Source organism: Saccoglossus kowalevskii, chromosome 9 (genome assembly GCF_978046115.1).
Source record: "Saccoglossus kowalevskii chromosome 9, keSacKowa6.1, whole genome shotgun sequence".
In the NCBI taxonomy this organism is placed as follows: Eukaryota; Metazoa; Hemichordata; class Enteropneusta; family Harrimaniidae; genus Saccoglossus; species Saccoglossus kowalevskii.
In genome coordinates, this window is record NC_140649.1 from 28694532 (window position 1) to 28710318 (window position 15787).

A 15787-nucleotide genomic window follows, 5' to 3' on the forward strand; every position below is an offset into this window, starting at 1 on the left:
CAAGGATCAAATCGTCGATTCTACTTGGTGGCGCCCTTTGTTTCAAAACAAACAATAAGGGCACGACCATTAAAAAATCCTGGGGGTTGGCATGAACATTTTGGGAAAAACAAATTCAACCACGATAAATTTGCTACAAATTGAAAATGTTTTTTGTTTTGTTTTTGGAAAAAACAAATTTAATCTACCAAAATGTCAAAATTTAATATTTCCTCTTATCCAAAGGTCAAACAACAATTTTAATGTTTATGAAGTTTCCATTTATACTCCATAATAGAAGGTAATTGTATTATATGCAGAGGGCTGCCAAGAGGTATTTTCGTAAGCTGTAATCAAATATTTTTATTTTTGTAATAATGTAATTTAAATTGAGAGAATAAAAAACGTAAATTCGTAGATATGGCAAGGTGTAAAATGTAAACAGTTATTTTATTCTTCCGTAATTTGTACAAAGATCTTATTGTGTATAAAGCATTTTCCAAATTAAATGTCGTACGCAATTTTAAATTTTGATTCTTAAACACAAATTATCACAAATATTATAAAAATGTAATTAGGAATTTGCTTTATCTGTAAAGTGTAAGAACTTATTTTTTACTGTAAATGAAACTTTTATTTTATTTCTTGTAAAAACGTAAAATGCCGTTTTTATTTCCTGTAACCTGAATCAGCTATCTCCCCTATGCCCCGACCCCTATGCATGTAACCAGAGTATGATGGAAACTTTCGTAGTGTATTGCTTAACACCTTCACAATTTTATAACTACCCCATAAACATGTTTTAAAGTGATGCATCGAACAACTACTATTTTTTTTTGAATTCAGTATTAAATGTTTGAGTATTCAGTGGATAGACTGATAAAAAAAGTAACGTTAAAGTGGAAGCATGCAATAATAAGATTACGGCACTGTCACTTAAATTAAATTTAGGAGTTAAATTTGTCAGGTGTTCTTGGGTACATAGCTAAATATTCATCAATGATATATACAAGCATTCTGAGCTCACATAAATGAGGAGAAAATGATTTCGCAGTATATGGCAACCATAAAAAATATTATATAAACGTACCTATCACATATAACGTATAAATGGAAATAAAAGAAATCATTGCCAATGACCTCTCCGTTCAGCTTTTTTTAGTGACTGTGTCAATTACTGTAAAAAACAATGAAAGAATAAATTAATTAATTAAATGTTGGTTTAGTAATGAGCATATAAAAAATATGGTGTTACTTCAAATAGCACCTTATTCTGATTTTCTTCATTTAAAGCGAAATCTCATGGAAATAAGATTCTCACATCTGACAAAATTGAAAAATCCACACATAATTCCCTCCTATAACAACACTAGACAATAGTAGTCCATGACACTCATGTTGTGCCTTGAAAGTTGTCCTCTGTGATCATTCATAAAGCTTTGAGATATTGTGTTTATTGTGTGAAATATTTGATAGTCTGATACTATGTAATAAGCATTTAAAGTTCATTTCATTTCAGTATTTTAATATTTTGTTATATTTCCCATTTGATTGTTTATTTGTTAACACTTACTGCTCCATCATACATGAATTCAAAATAATGTGAGCGAATGCAACCAAATCAGCAACAAATTCCCCCAATTTCAAGTGCACAAGTTCCAGTACCCCAATGCCCTCAAAGTGCAACAATAGGATAGAGATTTGTGTAAGTGAAATTAAGTAAAACTCTAGTTCTAGTTGAGACTTATGAAGTTGAAACAGAATGCTTAGTTGAACTGCTACTCCAAGTTCTCATGCACATCTTGCAATAACATGGGATAGAAACACACACAAATTCTTATTATGATAATGATCAATTTTAATTGTTTTAATATATTCGATGCCCTTTTACCCTCAAAGAAAAGTAAAATTACAAATAATTACACTTACAGGTGGAATCAATGTTTATAAAAACTTTACTGATTTTTTTCATTTTTTTACAGTTAAAATATGAATGAGTAGCGAAATTAAAAAATATACCTTTTCATGCATGTTTTAATGTTATTGGATGAGCGCCACCTACAGGTGAAACTAACAACTAACTAGAGGGCACTAAACTCAAAGGTAATACAATAGTAAAAAAAAAGTACAGAAAAGACAAATACCAGCATTATATAATAAATTGTGCTCTGTAGGATAAGAATTTTTATTTTGTGAGAATACCTTACAAACTAAACAGTAAAATACAAATAAAGTGAATGCCAAGCAGTGTTCCATATCAAATAAAGTTACTATCGTCAACAGTGTTTAAAAAAACAAATTTAAAAAAACACAAGACAAATGAGCTAAATCAGCAATGGAAATGAACCAATTTTAAATTACAATCAACAATAAACTACTAATAATAAGTTTGAATTATTAAAATTACCGACTTAAAATATAATTTACCTATTATATATGTTTGCATGCTGAGAGAACAATATTCAAATTACTCTGATTTCCTGATCAATCACTTGATCTGTTTGAATACACTAGATCTTTGAATAGATCACTGTCCCAAACTCTGTGTGTCTGATGAAACTTTTAAAGACAGAGGTGAAATATTCGTAGTGACATCATCATTCTCTGCAGAGCAAAGACCAATTAGAAGATAATTATGCTAATTACATAATTATGCTAATCAAGTAAACAAGAAAAAGTGTTGTTGTACCGGACAACACTGAACTGACTGACTAATTAATTAATTATTCCTTGTGAATAAATTTCAGTTTTTACAAAAATCACTGAAACAATGATTATTTTCACAGTATGTTGAGTTTCCAAAATATCTACCTAGTCACTATGTTACCATAGAAACTGTTGGTGAAAATGTTTATTAAATGAATTGGTTGACAAAAAAATGTTCTGACTAGGTCTTTGGAAGTAGGCAATACTACGATATAATAATAAAACTAATATAATATTTCAGGTTTTTTAATAAAATCACAAACTCAGAGAGTTCTTCGCCATAAAAATTCGTCTGTCTTGGTAGACACTACAATAGTGACTTTAGGTATCTGCAATAAACAAAAAAACATCAAATAAATAATCAACAATAGATTTAGCTGCATTTGAAAATACTGAAAGTGAAACAATATGTTGCTCTTAAAATTTATAAAATTTAACTTTTCACCACTAGTTTCTTCTTTTCATCGCAAATTCATAAAATAGCCAATTTTTTTGAGTAAAACTGAAAATTGACTCAATTTTTTTTCTGTTGGCTCAAAATTAGGGTTTATTCCCAGAAATATTGAAGATTATACGAAACAAGTGCAGAAAATTTGGACGAGAAAGTCTAGTGATGAAAAAGTTAAAAACACAACATTTTCTAGCAGCGAAAATGTATTTAGAGTTCTCTTGACAAGGAATTTAGTTACCAATTTTTCATGATTTTTGACACGACACGACACGACATGAAAGGAACAAATTTTAGTGATTCATTGTGTAAGTTTGCATTTTCTTGTCTAATGAATTTTGGTAAGGGTGAATAAACCATGTGTGAATGAAGCAGACTGTGGTACCTGGGACAACACATGCATTAATATATTATAATTTATTCGCTGGCATGAACTTTGCTATGCAAGCTGGTACTAGGTTACTATAATCATAAGACATCTGTGGCAACATATATACCAGCAAACCAGTTCTCCATGCAAGTCATCTCTAAATGCGATATATTTAGATGTACGAAAACAGAATACATGTATGTTGGTCTCCATAAAATATATATTGACATGGCTGGAATTTGCATAATTGCAAAATTTTAAAATCTACTACACAGAGTGAAGGATCTAACCTTGAAATATTTATGTTGTTTTTTGTAGGCAATGACAAATATAGACATTGTTACACAAATATGTACATGGCATTTGATGCATTGTGCAGTAAATATTAACACAATTTCTTTTTACAATAAAAAATGTTGTGTCATCATAGTTGAGTTTGTTGAGGTTATAAATGACTGATTCAACAAACAAACAAACCAAGTCAACATGTATAATGGCTTTTGTAATTACCTGTACCTGGTAAACATTCCTTATTACAGGTAATCACTAAATGTCTTGACTAACAACAATTTCTGACAATTAAGTCATAAAAGAGGCAATTTATTATCATAATGCCAAATACTTTACATGACCCCAAATACTGTTGTTTTCAATTAAACATGTCTTTTTAAATAGCATGCTATTTTGGCTAATTTAGCTAATCTGTAATTTCGCTAATTCAAGATATCACTAATTCAAAATAAAGTATATTCTCACAATGAGATTGTTGACACCTTAGCTAAATTAAGATTCAGTTAATTCATGCATGGAGTCAAATTTACTAAAATAGCATGTAGCTATTTAAACATGTTTTACAGTAGGTCACTGGTACTTAGCATGACCCTGAATGGGTCACACATCCTGGTACTTAGCATGACCCTGAATAGGTCACACATCCTGGTGCTTTGCATGACCCTGAATAGGTCACACATCCTGGTATTTTGCATGACCCTGAATAGGTCACACATCCTGGTATTTTGCATGACCCTGAATAGGTCACACATCCTGGTACTTTGCATGACCCTGAATAGGTCACACATCCTGGTACTTTGCATGACCCTGAATAGGTCGCACATCCTGGTATTTTGCATGACCCTGAATAGGTCACACATCCTGGTATTTTGCATGACCCTGAATAGGTCACACATCCTGGTACTTTGCATGACCCTGAATAGGTCACACATCCTGGTGCTTTGCATGACCTTGAATAAGTCGCACATCCCGGTGCTTTGCATGACCCTGAATAGGTCACACATTCTGGCGCTTTTTGGGATATTTCCTATCTGTGACAATTTTCTCAAAGGACGGTGGACGCAGTGTTCTCTTTCATATGGGACTCATTGCGTCGTATACAACGCATGTAAAATACACCCAGATAGTGGCAGGATGTGTGGCATTTAGGGACAATGCATAAGGTCTAATAAGTGCTGTTACACAACACACCCAGATAGTGGCAGGATGTGTGACATTTAGGGACAATGCATAAGGTCTAATAAGTGCTGTTACACAACACACCCAGATAGTGGCAGGATGTGTGACATTTAGGGACAATGCATAAGGTCTAATAAGTGCTGTTACACAACACACCCAGATAGTGGCAGGATGTGTGACATTTAGGGACAATGCATAAGGTCTAATAAGTGCTGTTACACAACACACCCAGATAGGGGCAGGATGTGTGACATTTAGGGACAATGCATAAGGTCTAATAAGTGCTGTTACACAACACACCCAGATAGTGGCAGGATGTGTGACATTTAGGGACAATGCGTATAAGGTCTAATAAGTGCTGTTACACAACACACCCAGATAGTGGCAGGATGTGTGACATTTAGGGACAATGCATATAAGGTCTAATAAGTGCTGTTACACAACACACCCAGATAGTGGCAAGATGTGTGACATTTAGGGACAATGCATAAGGTCTAATAAGTGCTGTTACACAACACACCCAGATAGTGGCAGGATGTGTGACATTTAGGGACAATGCATAAGGTCTAATAAGTGCTGTTACACAACATACCCAGATAGTGGCAGGATGTGTGACATTTAGGGACAATGCATAAGGTCTAATAAGTGCTGTTACACAACACACCCAGATAGTGGCAAGATGTGTGACATTTAGGGACAATGCATAAGGTCTAATAAGTGACTGAATAATATTTTCCTTTCAATGACAAATGAAAAAGTTTGGAATTTAAAATAATGGAATTTTGAATTTTAATTCTACACATTAAAATGAAGTAATAATAAAAACAATCTTACTCATAGAATGCACAAAGTTACAGCTTCCAAGCAGTTCTCATCATCAGTATGAAGTAACTATCCTCATCAATGGAAGCGCTAACACCGCTGTAGTAATTTTGAAATTCCTCTTTTGTCACCTGAAATTAGAAATAAAATTCATAAAAAAAAATTGTTTCATTAAGTAATTGAAATATAATATAATATTTCAATTCTGAACAAAAATATAATAATATACAGTGATGACACTATGAATACTAATGTGCTTATACATATTTATCAGAGGTTAATGGGCTGTGATGATGGCGTTATTGAAGATATGAATTATTAATGTTTTATTTTATGGACAAATTGTGAATACAATAATTTTCAGATTATATCACTTCGTCATTCTTAAACTAAGTGAAAGTACTGTGAATTATTATCAAATCAACGAAAAAGGAAATCAATGTTGCTATATTTTTTCTTCATCATTTGCAATAACACAAACAATAAATAACAGCATGGCAGTTTACAGAATTCAATGAAAGTATGAAATATTGGATTAAGCGACTCTTGTAATTGTTAAAATGAAATTACTACAATAAAAATTATGTAATATTTATGTACTGGGAGTCAGACATGTGACCTCAGATTGCAAGTTTATTCAGTCCGTAATACATGTATACATTTTGTAGATCATGTGACCCAGGTCACTCCATTACATTCTAAAATGCCAGCTGCATTACCCAATTGACACATACAGGTAAGAAAATCAAATCATCTTTTTTTGGTTTTTCTCATTTTTGTTTATTTTGTTATCTTCCTAACAAAGCTGTTGTTACTTGATCATTCTCTTTATCAAGACCCCACATTGGGATACGGTTTCAATAAAGTTTATTTTTATTTCACATGTAGCTAAATATATGCACGACCCCTAAAGGTCACACATAAAACACTGTCCAGGGATACTGCAACAGTAATATTTATAGTCAAACAGTTGCAATATTTTTTTTCAAAAATATTGAGAAATTAATTAATTATTATTAATTTCTCAATATTTTTGATATAATATAATTAATTCTCCCAGAAGATACCAGAATATGGTCATACATTAAGCTTATTTGAAATAAATCATATTCAGACAAGTTTTAATTCATCATCAGTTCCGGTGAATTTCTCCAAACCATCACTTATTGCCAGCTGCACACATCTATGACATATCTCAATATTTCATAATTCAACTTCGTTTCTAATATTTTAATGTATTTTTACATTGTTTTCCCATCTATCTAATTTGTTTTTTTTATTTTCAATTTTTCTAATTCCATGTATTTTTATATTGTATTATATTATATCATATCATATAGTATCATATATTATATTATATATTATATTATAGACAATAATTAAAAAACATAATATTCAAAACTCAACAATTACCATAATTTATATAATTTGTATGTTGTTGCTAAAAATATTTTACAAAAAACTGTGAATTTGTTAATTGTTTCAGGATATCAACCATTAACGTTAATTATTGATGACTGGTGATAATGTTAATTACTAGTATGATAATGAATCTTACCTTGCCATCTTTCTCATTTGGAGAGTCAAAGTTATTGAGAAATATAGCAAACACCTGGTCTCTAGACCATTCACCATTGATATATTTTGGGTGTTTACTGACATCATAAACACCTTTCAGATCATCGACAGTAATGACACCATCTCCTGTTTTATCCATTTTACAGAATGCCTTGTCAATGATATCTATTCTAGACTGTGACATAGCTGGCTATAAACAAAATAATAAATCAAATTAAAGAAAAAATAGAGAGTTGATCCCATGTAAATCTAGCTAGCATGTTATTTTAGCAAATTTGGCTAATCTGTAATTTCGCTAATTCAAAATGCAGCTAATTTAAGATAAAGTCTATTCTCACAGGGAGATAGTCAACACTTCAGCTAAATTAAGATTCTGTTAATTCATGCCAAGAGTCAAATCCACTAAAATTGCATGCAGCTATTTCAACATGGTCTACAGTAATCTGAAGGTTTGATGTTAGAGTGAAAGTGTTTCTGTAGGTGTCTTCAAATGTTGGCATATTTGGTCTATTAGAAGCATTGCACTTAAACCAAACTGTATTTAATGTGTGCTGGATCATTGACTTATGATTTGGTTTGAGCATTGACACGCTGCTGTCATTAGATACTGTAAAATAGTTTATTTTAGCTAGAATTAATTTTCACTGAAACAACTTTATTTTGGTGTTTTGTATGGAATATATTTTCACTGATTTTTGTTGAGTTGAATGTAAAATATAGGAAAAAAGGTAAATTCACTGGAATTTATTTTCACTGAATCATTCCTTCAGTGAAAATACAGTATTTTACATCAAATACATGCACAAGCTACAACAGTCATCATATCATACTGTTTCAACACCAAAACGCAAAACATTGCCAGCTGAATGTTTGGCTGTATGCATCTTGAGTTCAATTACTAGGTTATGTTGTACTGTAACTAAATTTACAAAAATGTGTCTCGCATGAAATGAAATCATTTTCATCATCATAGACAGATTTAAATCAAAATTGTTGTTAATTTCTGCTTATAACTTACACGAATGGTCAACAGAAACTCATTAAAATCAATTGTTCCATTTCCATCTTTATCAAATCTTCTAAAGACTTCATTAATTTCTCCCTCTGTTAGTTGCAAGCCATAATCATGGATACCTTTCTTGAATTCCTCCATATTCAATGTTTTACTACGATCATCATCCATGATTCGGAAAACTCTGAGAAAATAGAATTAGTGAATAGCATCAAGTCATAATAAAGAACGATCAGTATGCACGCAGTTTCATTTTCGCTGTTTACACTGTTATTTGTGTAAATGAAACATGGTCATTAATAGAATTGATTCTAAACTAAGAACTTACAAACTTTTCAAGAACAAGACACATTAAATTATAACATTGAAATATGACATGGCTAAAACTTATAACATGGCTAAAATGAGACTTATGCATATACTGTAGACTTTAAATTGTACAAGGCTGACATCACAGGCCAAAACTTACTGCAAATAATAGGTGATTTTCCATTCACGGCAAGATCTTGTATGTCCTGTTTTTAACGTTTGATTTTACACGTAACACAGATTTTTGCAGTGAAAGGGAAATGTTCTATTAGAATGTGAATTTAAATACATTGTACATAACTTTACTTAATCTTTTCTTTGAAAATTTTGAATTAACAAACAACCTGACAGTCAAAACAGCTCTGCTGTCTCAGCAATCATAAGACTCAGACTAATAATGATTAGCTCAGATTAGCAAGCCTAAGGACTGCCAAAATGTTTTGTTTGTTGACTAAACAAGATTCAAATTTTGGTTAGCAGTTACACAGTCAAATTGCTATTATTTAGACTAGCCTAGAGTGCCCTCTTTTCTTTAGAATGTACATTTGTTACATCAGAAGTGTCCAACATGGCAGACCTCAATGTGCCCCACCCATCGTGTTTTCTTTATTTATGTAGCAGATCTCAACAAAGATGTAGTTTATCTTATCTTTTATGGTCTATGATAACAGCCACAATAATGGTTTCTTACAAGAATTATGAATATGTTTACATCACTTTCTGGGTGAAAAAGATATTGAAGTAACTTGAGTTTGAGTGGCTGTTAGAATACTGTTAGGGTGGGTTCACATATACCATGTACCATGTAAGTATATATCCGAGGGAAATTCTTTCAAACCCGTAAACAGTATAAAAAACTAATCAAACATAAAAGTAATCAGAAAATGATTGCACAACTCAAAGAATTGGAAAATTCTAAATCAGACACATCTAAATTTTGGAAGATTCTTCGTGAAATGAATGGCGAGAACCCCAGTAATAATAACGGGAATGTTCAACCTGGTGATTGGTTGGTTTACTTTAAGACTCTACTTAATACTGATAGCAGTACATCAAACTCTGAGATTGCGAATGAACTGGAGAATAGTGAAAAGAGTGCAAGTAGCAACCCCTATTTAGACAGACCAATCTTAAAAAATGAAATAACTAAAGCCATTAGACTTCTTAAAAGTAACAAGGCTTCGGCAGAAGATAGAATTTGCAATGAATTGTTAAAATACGGTGAACATCACTTATTAGATGCAATACATAAACTCTTTAATATTGTTTATAGTTCAAATAACTATCCACATTCTTGGAGCACTGGCCTGTTGGTACCAATCCACAAATCTGGGTCGAAAAATAACCCGGCCAACTACAGGGGAATTGCCATCTCTAGCTGTCTTGGCAAGTTATTCAATAGTATTCTAAATATTAGGCTGACATCATTTTTAGACTCTAATAACATTCTTTCCGGTCGACAGTTCGGATTCAGGCATGATTGTCGAACTACAGACAATCTTTTCATACTAAAAACCCTGGTAAATAAATATCTCTACAGTGGTAAGTCAGAGTGCGCCAATAAACAAAATAACACAAATATTAAAAAATCAAAAAAATTATATGCCTGCTTTATTGACCTTAGAAAGGCTTTTGACAGTGTCTGGCATGATGGTCTATTCAAAAAATTAATCAAATATGGTATAACTGGAAAAATGTATAAAACTATCAAAAACATGTACAGTAAAGTAAAATATAAAGTTAAATGTAAAGAAGGCATAACAAAACAATTTCAGTCCAATATTGGTGTTAAACAGGGATGTAATCTTAGTCCAACTCTCTTCAATCTTTTTTTAAATGACCTGCCCACTATTTTCAATCCTAATACCTGTGATCCTCCTTATTTAGAAAACTCGCATGTCAGCTGTCTACTCTATGCCGATGATATTGTGATACTTTCTAAAACTAAACAGGGATTACAGACATGTCTTGATAGTTTGGCATTGTATGCTAAAACGTGGAAGCTCTCTGTCAACACTGACAAAACCAAAATTTTAATTTTCAATAAATCAAACAGACGTTTGAATAATGATACATTTTTTCTTGGAGGTATCGAACTTGATACAGTTAAATCTTATAACTATCTGGGACTAGTCATTAGTGCCAATGGTAAATTTAAGGATGGCCTAAAAAACCTTAAACGCAAGGCTCAAAAAGCTCTGTTTTCAATGAAAGCAAAGCTTGGCTCAATACAAAACATAAGTATAAAAGTTTCAATTTCCCTTTTTGACAAACTCATCAGACCTATCCTCATTTATGGTTGTGATGTTTGGGGTGATGAGTTCTCCACTAAATCACCTATTGAAGACGTTCAATTAAGTTATTGTCGGTATCTACTGGGGGTGTCACAACACACACCAATTATGGCCATGTATAGCGAGTTAGGCAGATACCCCCTAGACGTATTTATAAAAAAACAAATAATTAAATATTACAGTCGGGCCATGAATTCTAATAATGCGTTACTCAAGGAAGCTTTTGTGGTTAACCAAAGCATTAAAAGTAAATGGTATCTAGAAGTGACATCATTATTAAACAATATCCAACTATATCATTCAGTTAACAACTGTGATAAACTAACCTCGGCACAAATGAAACAAATTGATTTAGGCATCAAGGATTTATTTCTAACAAGATGGAAAGGTGAGGTCCATAATGATAACCGCACCAAAGCAAATGAGAAAAACAAACTAAGAACATATCGGCTAATCAAATCAGATTTAAAACTTGAGCCATATTTAGTCAAGCTAAAAAACTTTGAACTGCGTAGTGTGCTTACCAAATTCCGTCTTAGTGACCATAGTCTCAAAATTGAAATGGGTCGTCATAAAAAAATCCCACTAAACAACAGGGTTTGTGACATGTGTAACAAAGGTCTAATTGAGGATGAAATGCATTTTCTGCTGGAATGCAACAAATATAATGAGTTGCGTGCCAAACTGTTCAATAAAGCTAAGGATATGATCCCAGCATTTGAAAATAAACCTGCAGAGAAAAAATTCATGGAATTGTTACAGAATGAAAACATTATTATACCAGTAGCACAGTTCATAAGTAAAAGCTTTGAAGTCAGGAAGCAGGGTCTTACTTGACATCTTAATGCCTGCTGTCAATTTTGTAATTTTATATTAGATTGTATTTTAGAGATTTTGTATTATTTAGTAATTTAGTGATTGTATTTGTTATTTGTTATTTAGTATATTGTGTTTTTGTTTTTTGTTTTTTATATATATATATTTCTCCTTGTACTTTGTGACCATTTTCTTTCCCTCCGGGGATTGTGTAAGAGTCAATAAGTAAATAAAATAAAAATTTGCAGTAAACTAAAGGGCATCATGAATTTACAGTAAGCTAATTGGCTCAATTGATAATTGACATACTGGTAACTTCGTGGTGGTACACTGTACACAAACCTTTCCCACTCATTGACCTGTGCAAAGGTTGTTTAAACTACTTTAAATTTGTCTAAATACAAATCGTGAAATTTTGTGGCAGTAAAAATTCACTGGAGTGTTTACAGACATTCACAAAGACTTTTGAGAAACTTTATTCTTATTGGTACTATAAAAACATCAAAGCGCAAAATTTAGAAAGTTGGCAGTAGTTTTTATTTATTACGTTAGAGAGTCCCAAGCATTTTATTCAATGTGTTAGAGGGTCCAAAGTAGGATGTGAAACTGACATCATCCTTTCATGGTAGAAGTTCTCAATGACATCTATACTGACTGCAGATAAATCTCAATAAGTCAAATTTCTCCATAACAGGAAGATGTGTTATCTGACATCATCACATTTAAATGGATTTAAATGCCTCACATTCTATGCACAGATAAAATTAATAAAAATTTGGAAATTAATTATATATTGCATTATCTTCATACAAGTTATTTTATTCATTCATTTCATTCAGGATTTTTAACATCCTGCTTGATTAAGTTAAATTAACAGCTTTTTTTCTACATTGCATGCATCAGGGTAAAAACTATGCAGAAATGTACAAATCACTGACGTCTTTATAGAGTTTCAGTCGAATACAAAATTATATGACATCTCCTCTGTATATTACAGGTTAATATTATTAGGATACTCACATAGGAAATGTCCAAAATGTCATATCAAACTGGTTTCTATAGTGAAATTATTTCTTCATATCTCAAAATATTCATGACACATGTGACAGTATGTTATTAGATGTGCAACTTTCACAACACATAAATGCATCTATGTACAATGGCAAGGAATGCACTTACAAACCCTATTTAAAAGCACAGCTCTAACAATTACACGAACCCCAAAATTGTACTTTCTATATACTGGATAACTAATTTAATTTGACTTAGGTTGGTCATTGACACAATTGTGTCTGTTATGTAAGCGTATTCACTACTAACAATGCAAATATGGTATTATCACCATAAACAAAACAAAAAAGAAATACAGAAATATTTTAAGGTTTTAAAATAGCAAACTACATTGAAAAAACATTCAAATATTATTAAAAAAAATTCATTTGCATTAAATATTCATGAAAACGAACATTCATTGCTGGAACTTTTAACGACTAGTCTGACAGAGCAGCTGAAATCAGGGACTGAATTCTACACAAATTAAGCCTCAAATGGAGCGTTAAGACAGTATTGAAGACTTAACAGAACTTTAATTCATGTCAGAACACGAACTCTGGTGGCGGATCACACACTGTACATGGCCGCTTTCACAAACGATGAATACAGAAAAACACTGCAACTAATGGTTTTAAAAATGTAGCAATAATAACCTTGTTGTTTTTTTATTTGTAAGTGTAAATAACTCAAACTCAGTATCCCCATGGATCCTTGTTGCATTTGAATTCCAAGTTCAATGCAGCCAAGACTAAGAAGCATTTCCCTCACTCAGTGCATTCTAGTAATATACTAGTAGTTAAATTATGTTGTCAATGTCCTTTGTGTAATCCTAGCCACTAATGGCTATTGTAACCATTGTCTATAGACAAATAATAATAACAAATAAACAATGGGGGTCAGAGAAATCGAAAAGCACAAGAACAATGGTTCGATAACAATCAATATGTTCTGATGTAACTAGCCTAAATAATCAATGCCCATTATGTCCAACAGATGCTACCTCGCTATTGACAAGCAGTGTTTTAGCTTCAAGGTCTGGACCACATTATTTTGAAAATAGTACATGTACAAACTTATCTTTCGTGTGTGTATACATGAATTTAAAATTGTTGTTGATTAACAAATTTCTCTACATTACGTTTAAAAAAACGCCCCAAAACTGCTATTTTTGCACCCGTTTATTTGTTAACTAACTTACTGTTGGGCATCAAAATAAAAAAAATATCCCACCCACCCAGAGAGCTGACCAATATCAACGTCTAATAAACTTCTGCAGCCTTTAATTTAAAGAAATTATATTTGTATATTCTCATCATCAACCGGACAGGCTCCGTGAAGCTCAACGGGCTCCATGTTGCACATTGCCAGCACCAGCGGGAAAGGTCTGTGTCGTGCTCCGTGATGTGTGGTTTACACGGCCGGGTATTGAAGGTGGCTAACCTTTGCATAATACAAGTACTTTTTTATAACTAACGATCCAATGAATAACAATACTGAACTGTGCAGGGACAGCCATACCCTTATTTGTCAATGGGGACTATTAACGTATTATCGAGTGGCACACCCTGCGTTCCAGCCAAATTTTCCCACATTATTAATGCACCAAATTACATTATCGCGTCTGCATCCAATGATTAACTTTCATTAATGATCGGTGAAAACCGTTAGTCTACAAAACATGTCATTTATGGATACGTCAATATAGTGAATTGTCAGTGAATGTATATATAATAAAATAATGTATACGCGGAGTTACGATCGATCGATCGCAGGAAGCCGCTAACCACGGCTGCTTGTCACCCTCTTACCTCCCCAATCCTTTGATGCCGCTCGAACCTCTGACCAAACATTGTAACCTCAGTCTTTCCACTGGATCTGTAGCTGTTCTCAGCTTCTGCTGCGATTGAATTTTCATTTGTTTCTCGTTGTTGTCGAAGTCTGCCATGTTGCTGGATGATCGTGGTCTGAACGGAACGAAACTCGATGGTTTAGACGACGCTTAATTGATGCAAATGAGATACAGCGTTGTAGGAAGTCACTAGACACCGCTGTTCGCAACAACAATGCAGGTAAACTGTTGTATTGTGCAGCAAAGTTGAACCTGAACGCAAACACCTTGAGTGAAGCTCAACGTACACGAAGTTTGGTATCCGCTGTGCGATCTGTACTAATATTCATCCAGGAAGGTTGGGTATGTTTTGCATGTGCGGGCGTTGACCCCGCCCCCATAAAATGCAGAGGACGCTTCAGCTGGGAATTAAACCATTACATCGACTGTTTTAATTCGTAAACCATTTTTTTTATTCATTATCCAGTTATCTTTTGAATGCATAATGGACCTTAAGGTCTATGGATGCATATACGTGATTGTTGAAAGTTCCATTCCACTTTGCATTTATGTAAAACATCAACCAAGACCAAGCTGAAATAGCTTGAACAAAGTAGAAATCCCGCTCTTACTTTCCAGCATATTTTATTTTAGGAGTACTGGAGGGCTTCGTCCTCTGGACAGATACATCTCATCCACGCTCAGACGGGCTGTGAGCACGTGCCGAAAAAAGGTGTTTAGCTGGCAAATAGATTGTCGTCGCTGCGTTCAGGCAGACACTAGTACTAGTACGAGACCGTAACTGGACCCACTCGGTTCGGCTGAAATCACACCGAATTATATTAATGATTCATGTCACAAACTGATATTTTTCAATTAATTGATTTAAAATATTACAGTGTCAAAATACAATTAATATATACACAGTCTCGGGAATCAATGTTACCATTTTACCATGGTTTTACGTAATGCTCGGTTCGAAGTAAGTGGTGGTTCAGGTAATTTACGTTCTCAAAAGAATCTCCCGGAAGAATCCGCGAATGAGACATACAAGTGTCATCTTACAGCGGGCACAAAACAAGATTGGTACGGGGAGTTCCAA

The 15787-nt window shown here is 33.0% G+C and overlaps 1 protein-coding gene across 1 annotated transcript; it reads right to left on the bottom strand.

The window, feature by feature from the left end:
* Positions 1–2833: 2833 nt before the first annotated feature.
* LOC100368047 (calcyphosin-like protein) lies at positions 2834–15020 on the bottom strand. The gene is made up of 5 exons (XM_085503382.1): positions 14666–15020; positions 8392–8569; positions 7354–7563; positions 5808–5926; positions 2834–3014 (listed from the first exon to the last, which is right to left on the bottom strand). The coding sequence occupies exons 1-4, from the start codon at positions 14800–14802 to the stop codon at positions 5825–5827; spliced, it is 627 nt and encodes a 208-aa protein (XP_085359508.1). The 5' UTR covers positions 14803–15020; the 3' UTR covers positions 2834–3014; positions 5808–5824.
* Positions 15021–15787: the final 767 nt, after the last annotated feature.

Excerpts from the sequence above, each read along its gene's own strand:
- LOC100368047 (XM_085503382.1), bottom strand. The coding sequence starts at position 14,802 with ATGGCAGACTTCGACAACAACGAGAAACAAATGAAAATTCAATCGCAG. Across the intron at positions 8,570-14,665 it reads GGCATCAAAGGATTGGGGAG|AGTTTTCCGAATCATGGATG; the intron begins GTAAGAGGGTGA and ends CTATTTTCTCAG. Across the intron at positions 7,564-8,391 it reads AGTTTCTGTTGACCATTCGT|CCAGCTATGTCACAGTCTAG; the intron begins GTAAGTTATAAG and ends TTTTGTTTATAG.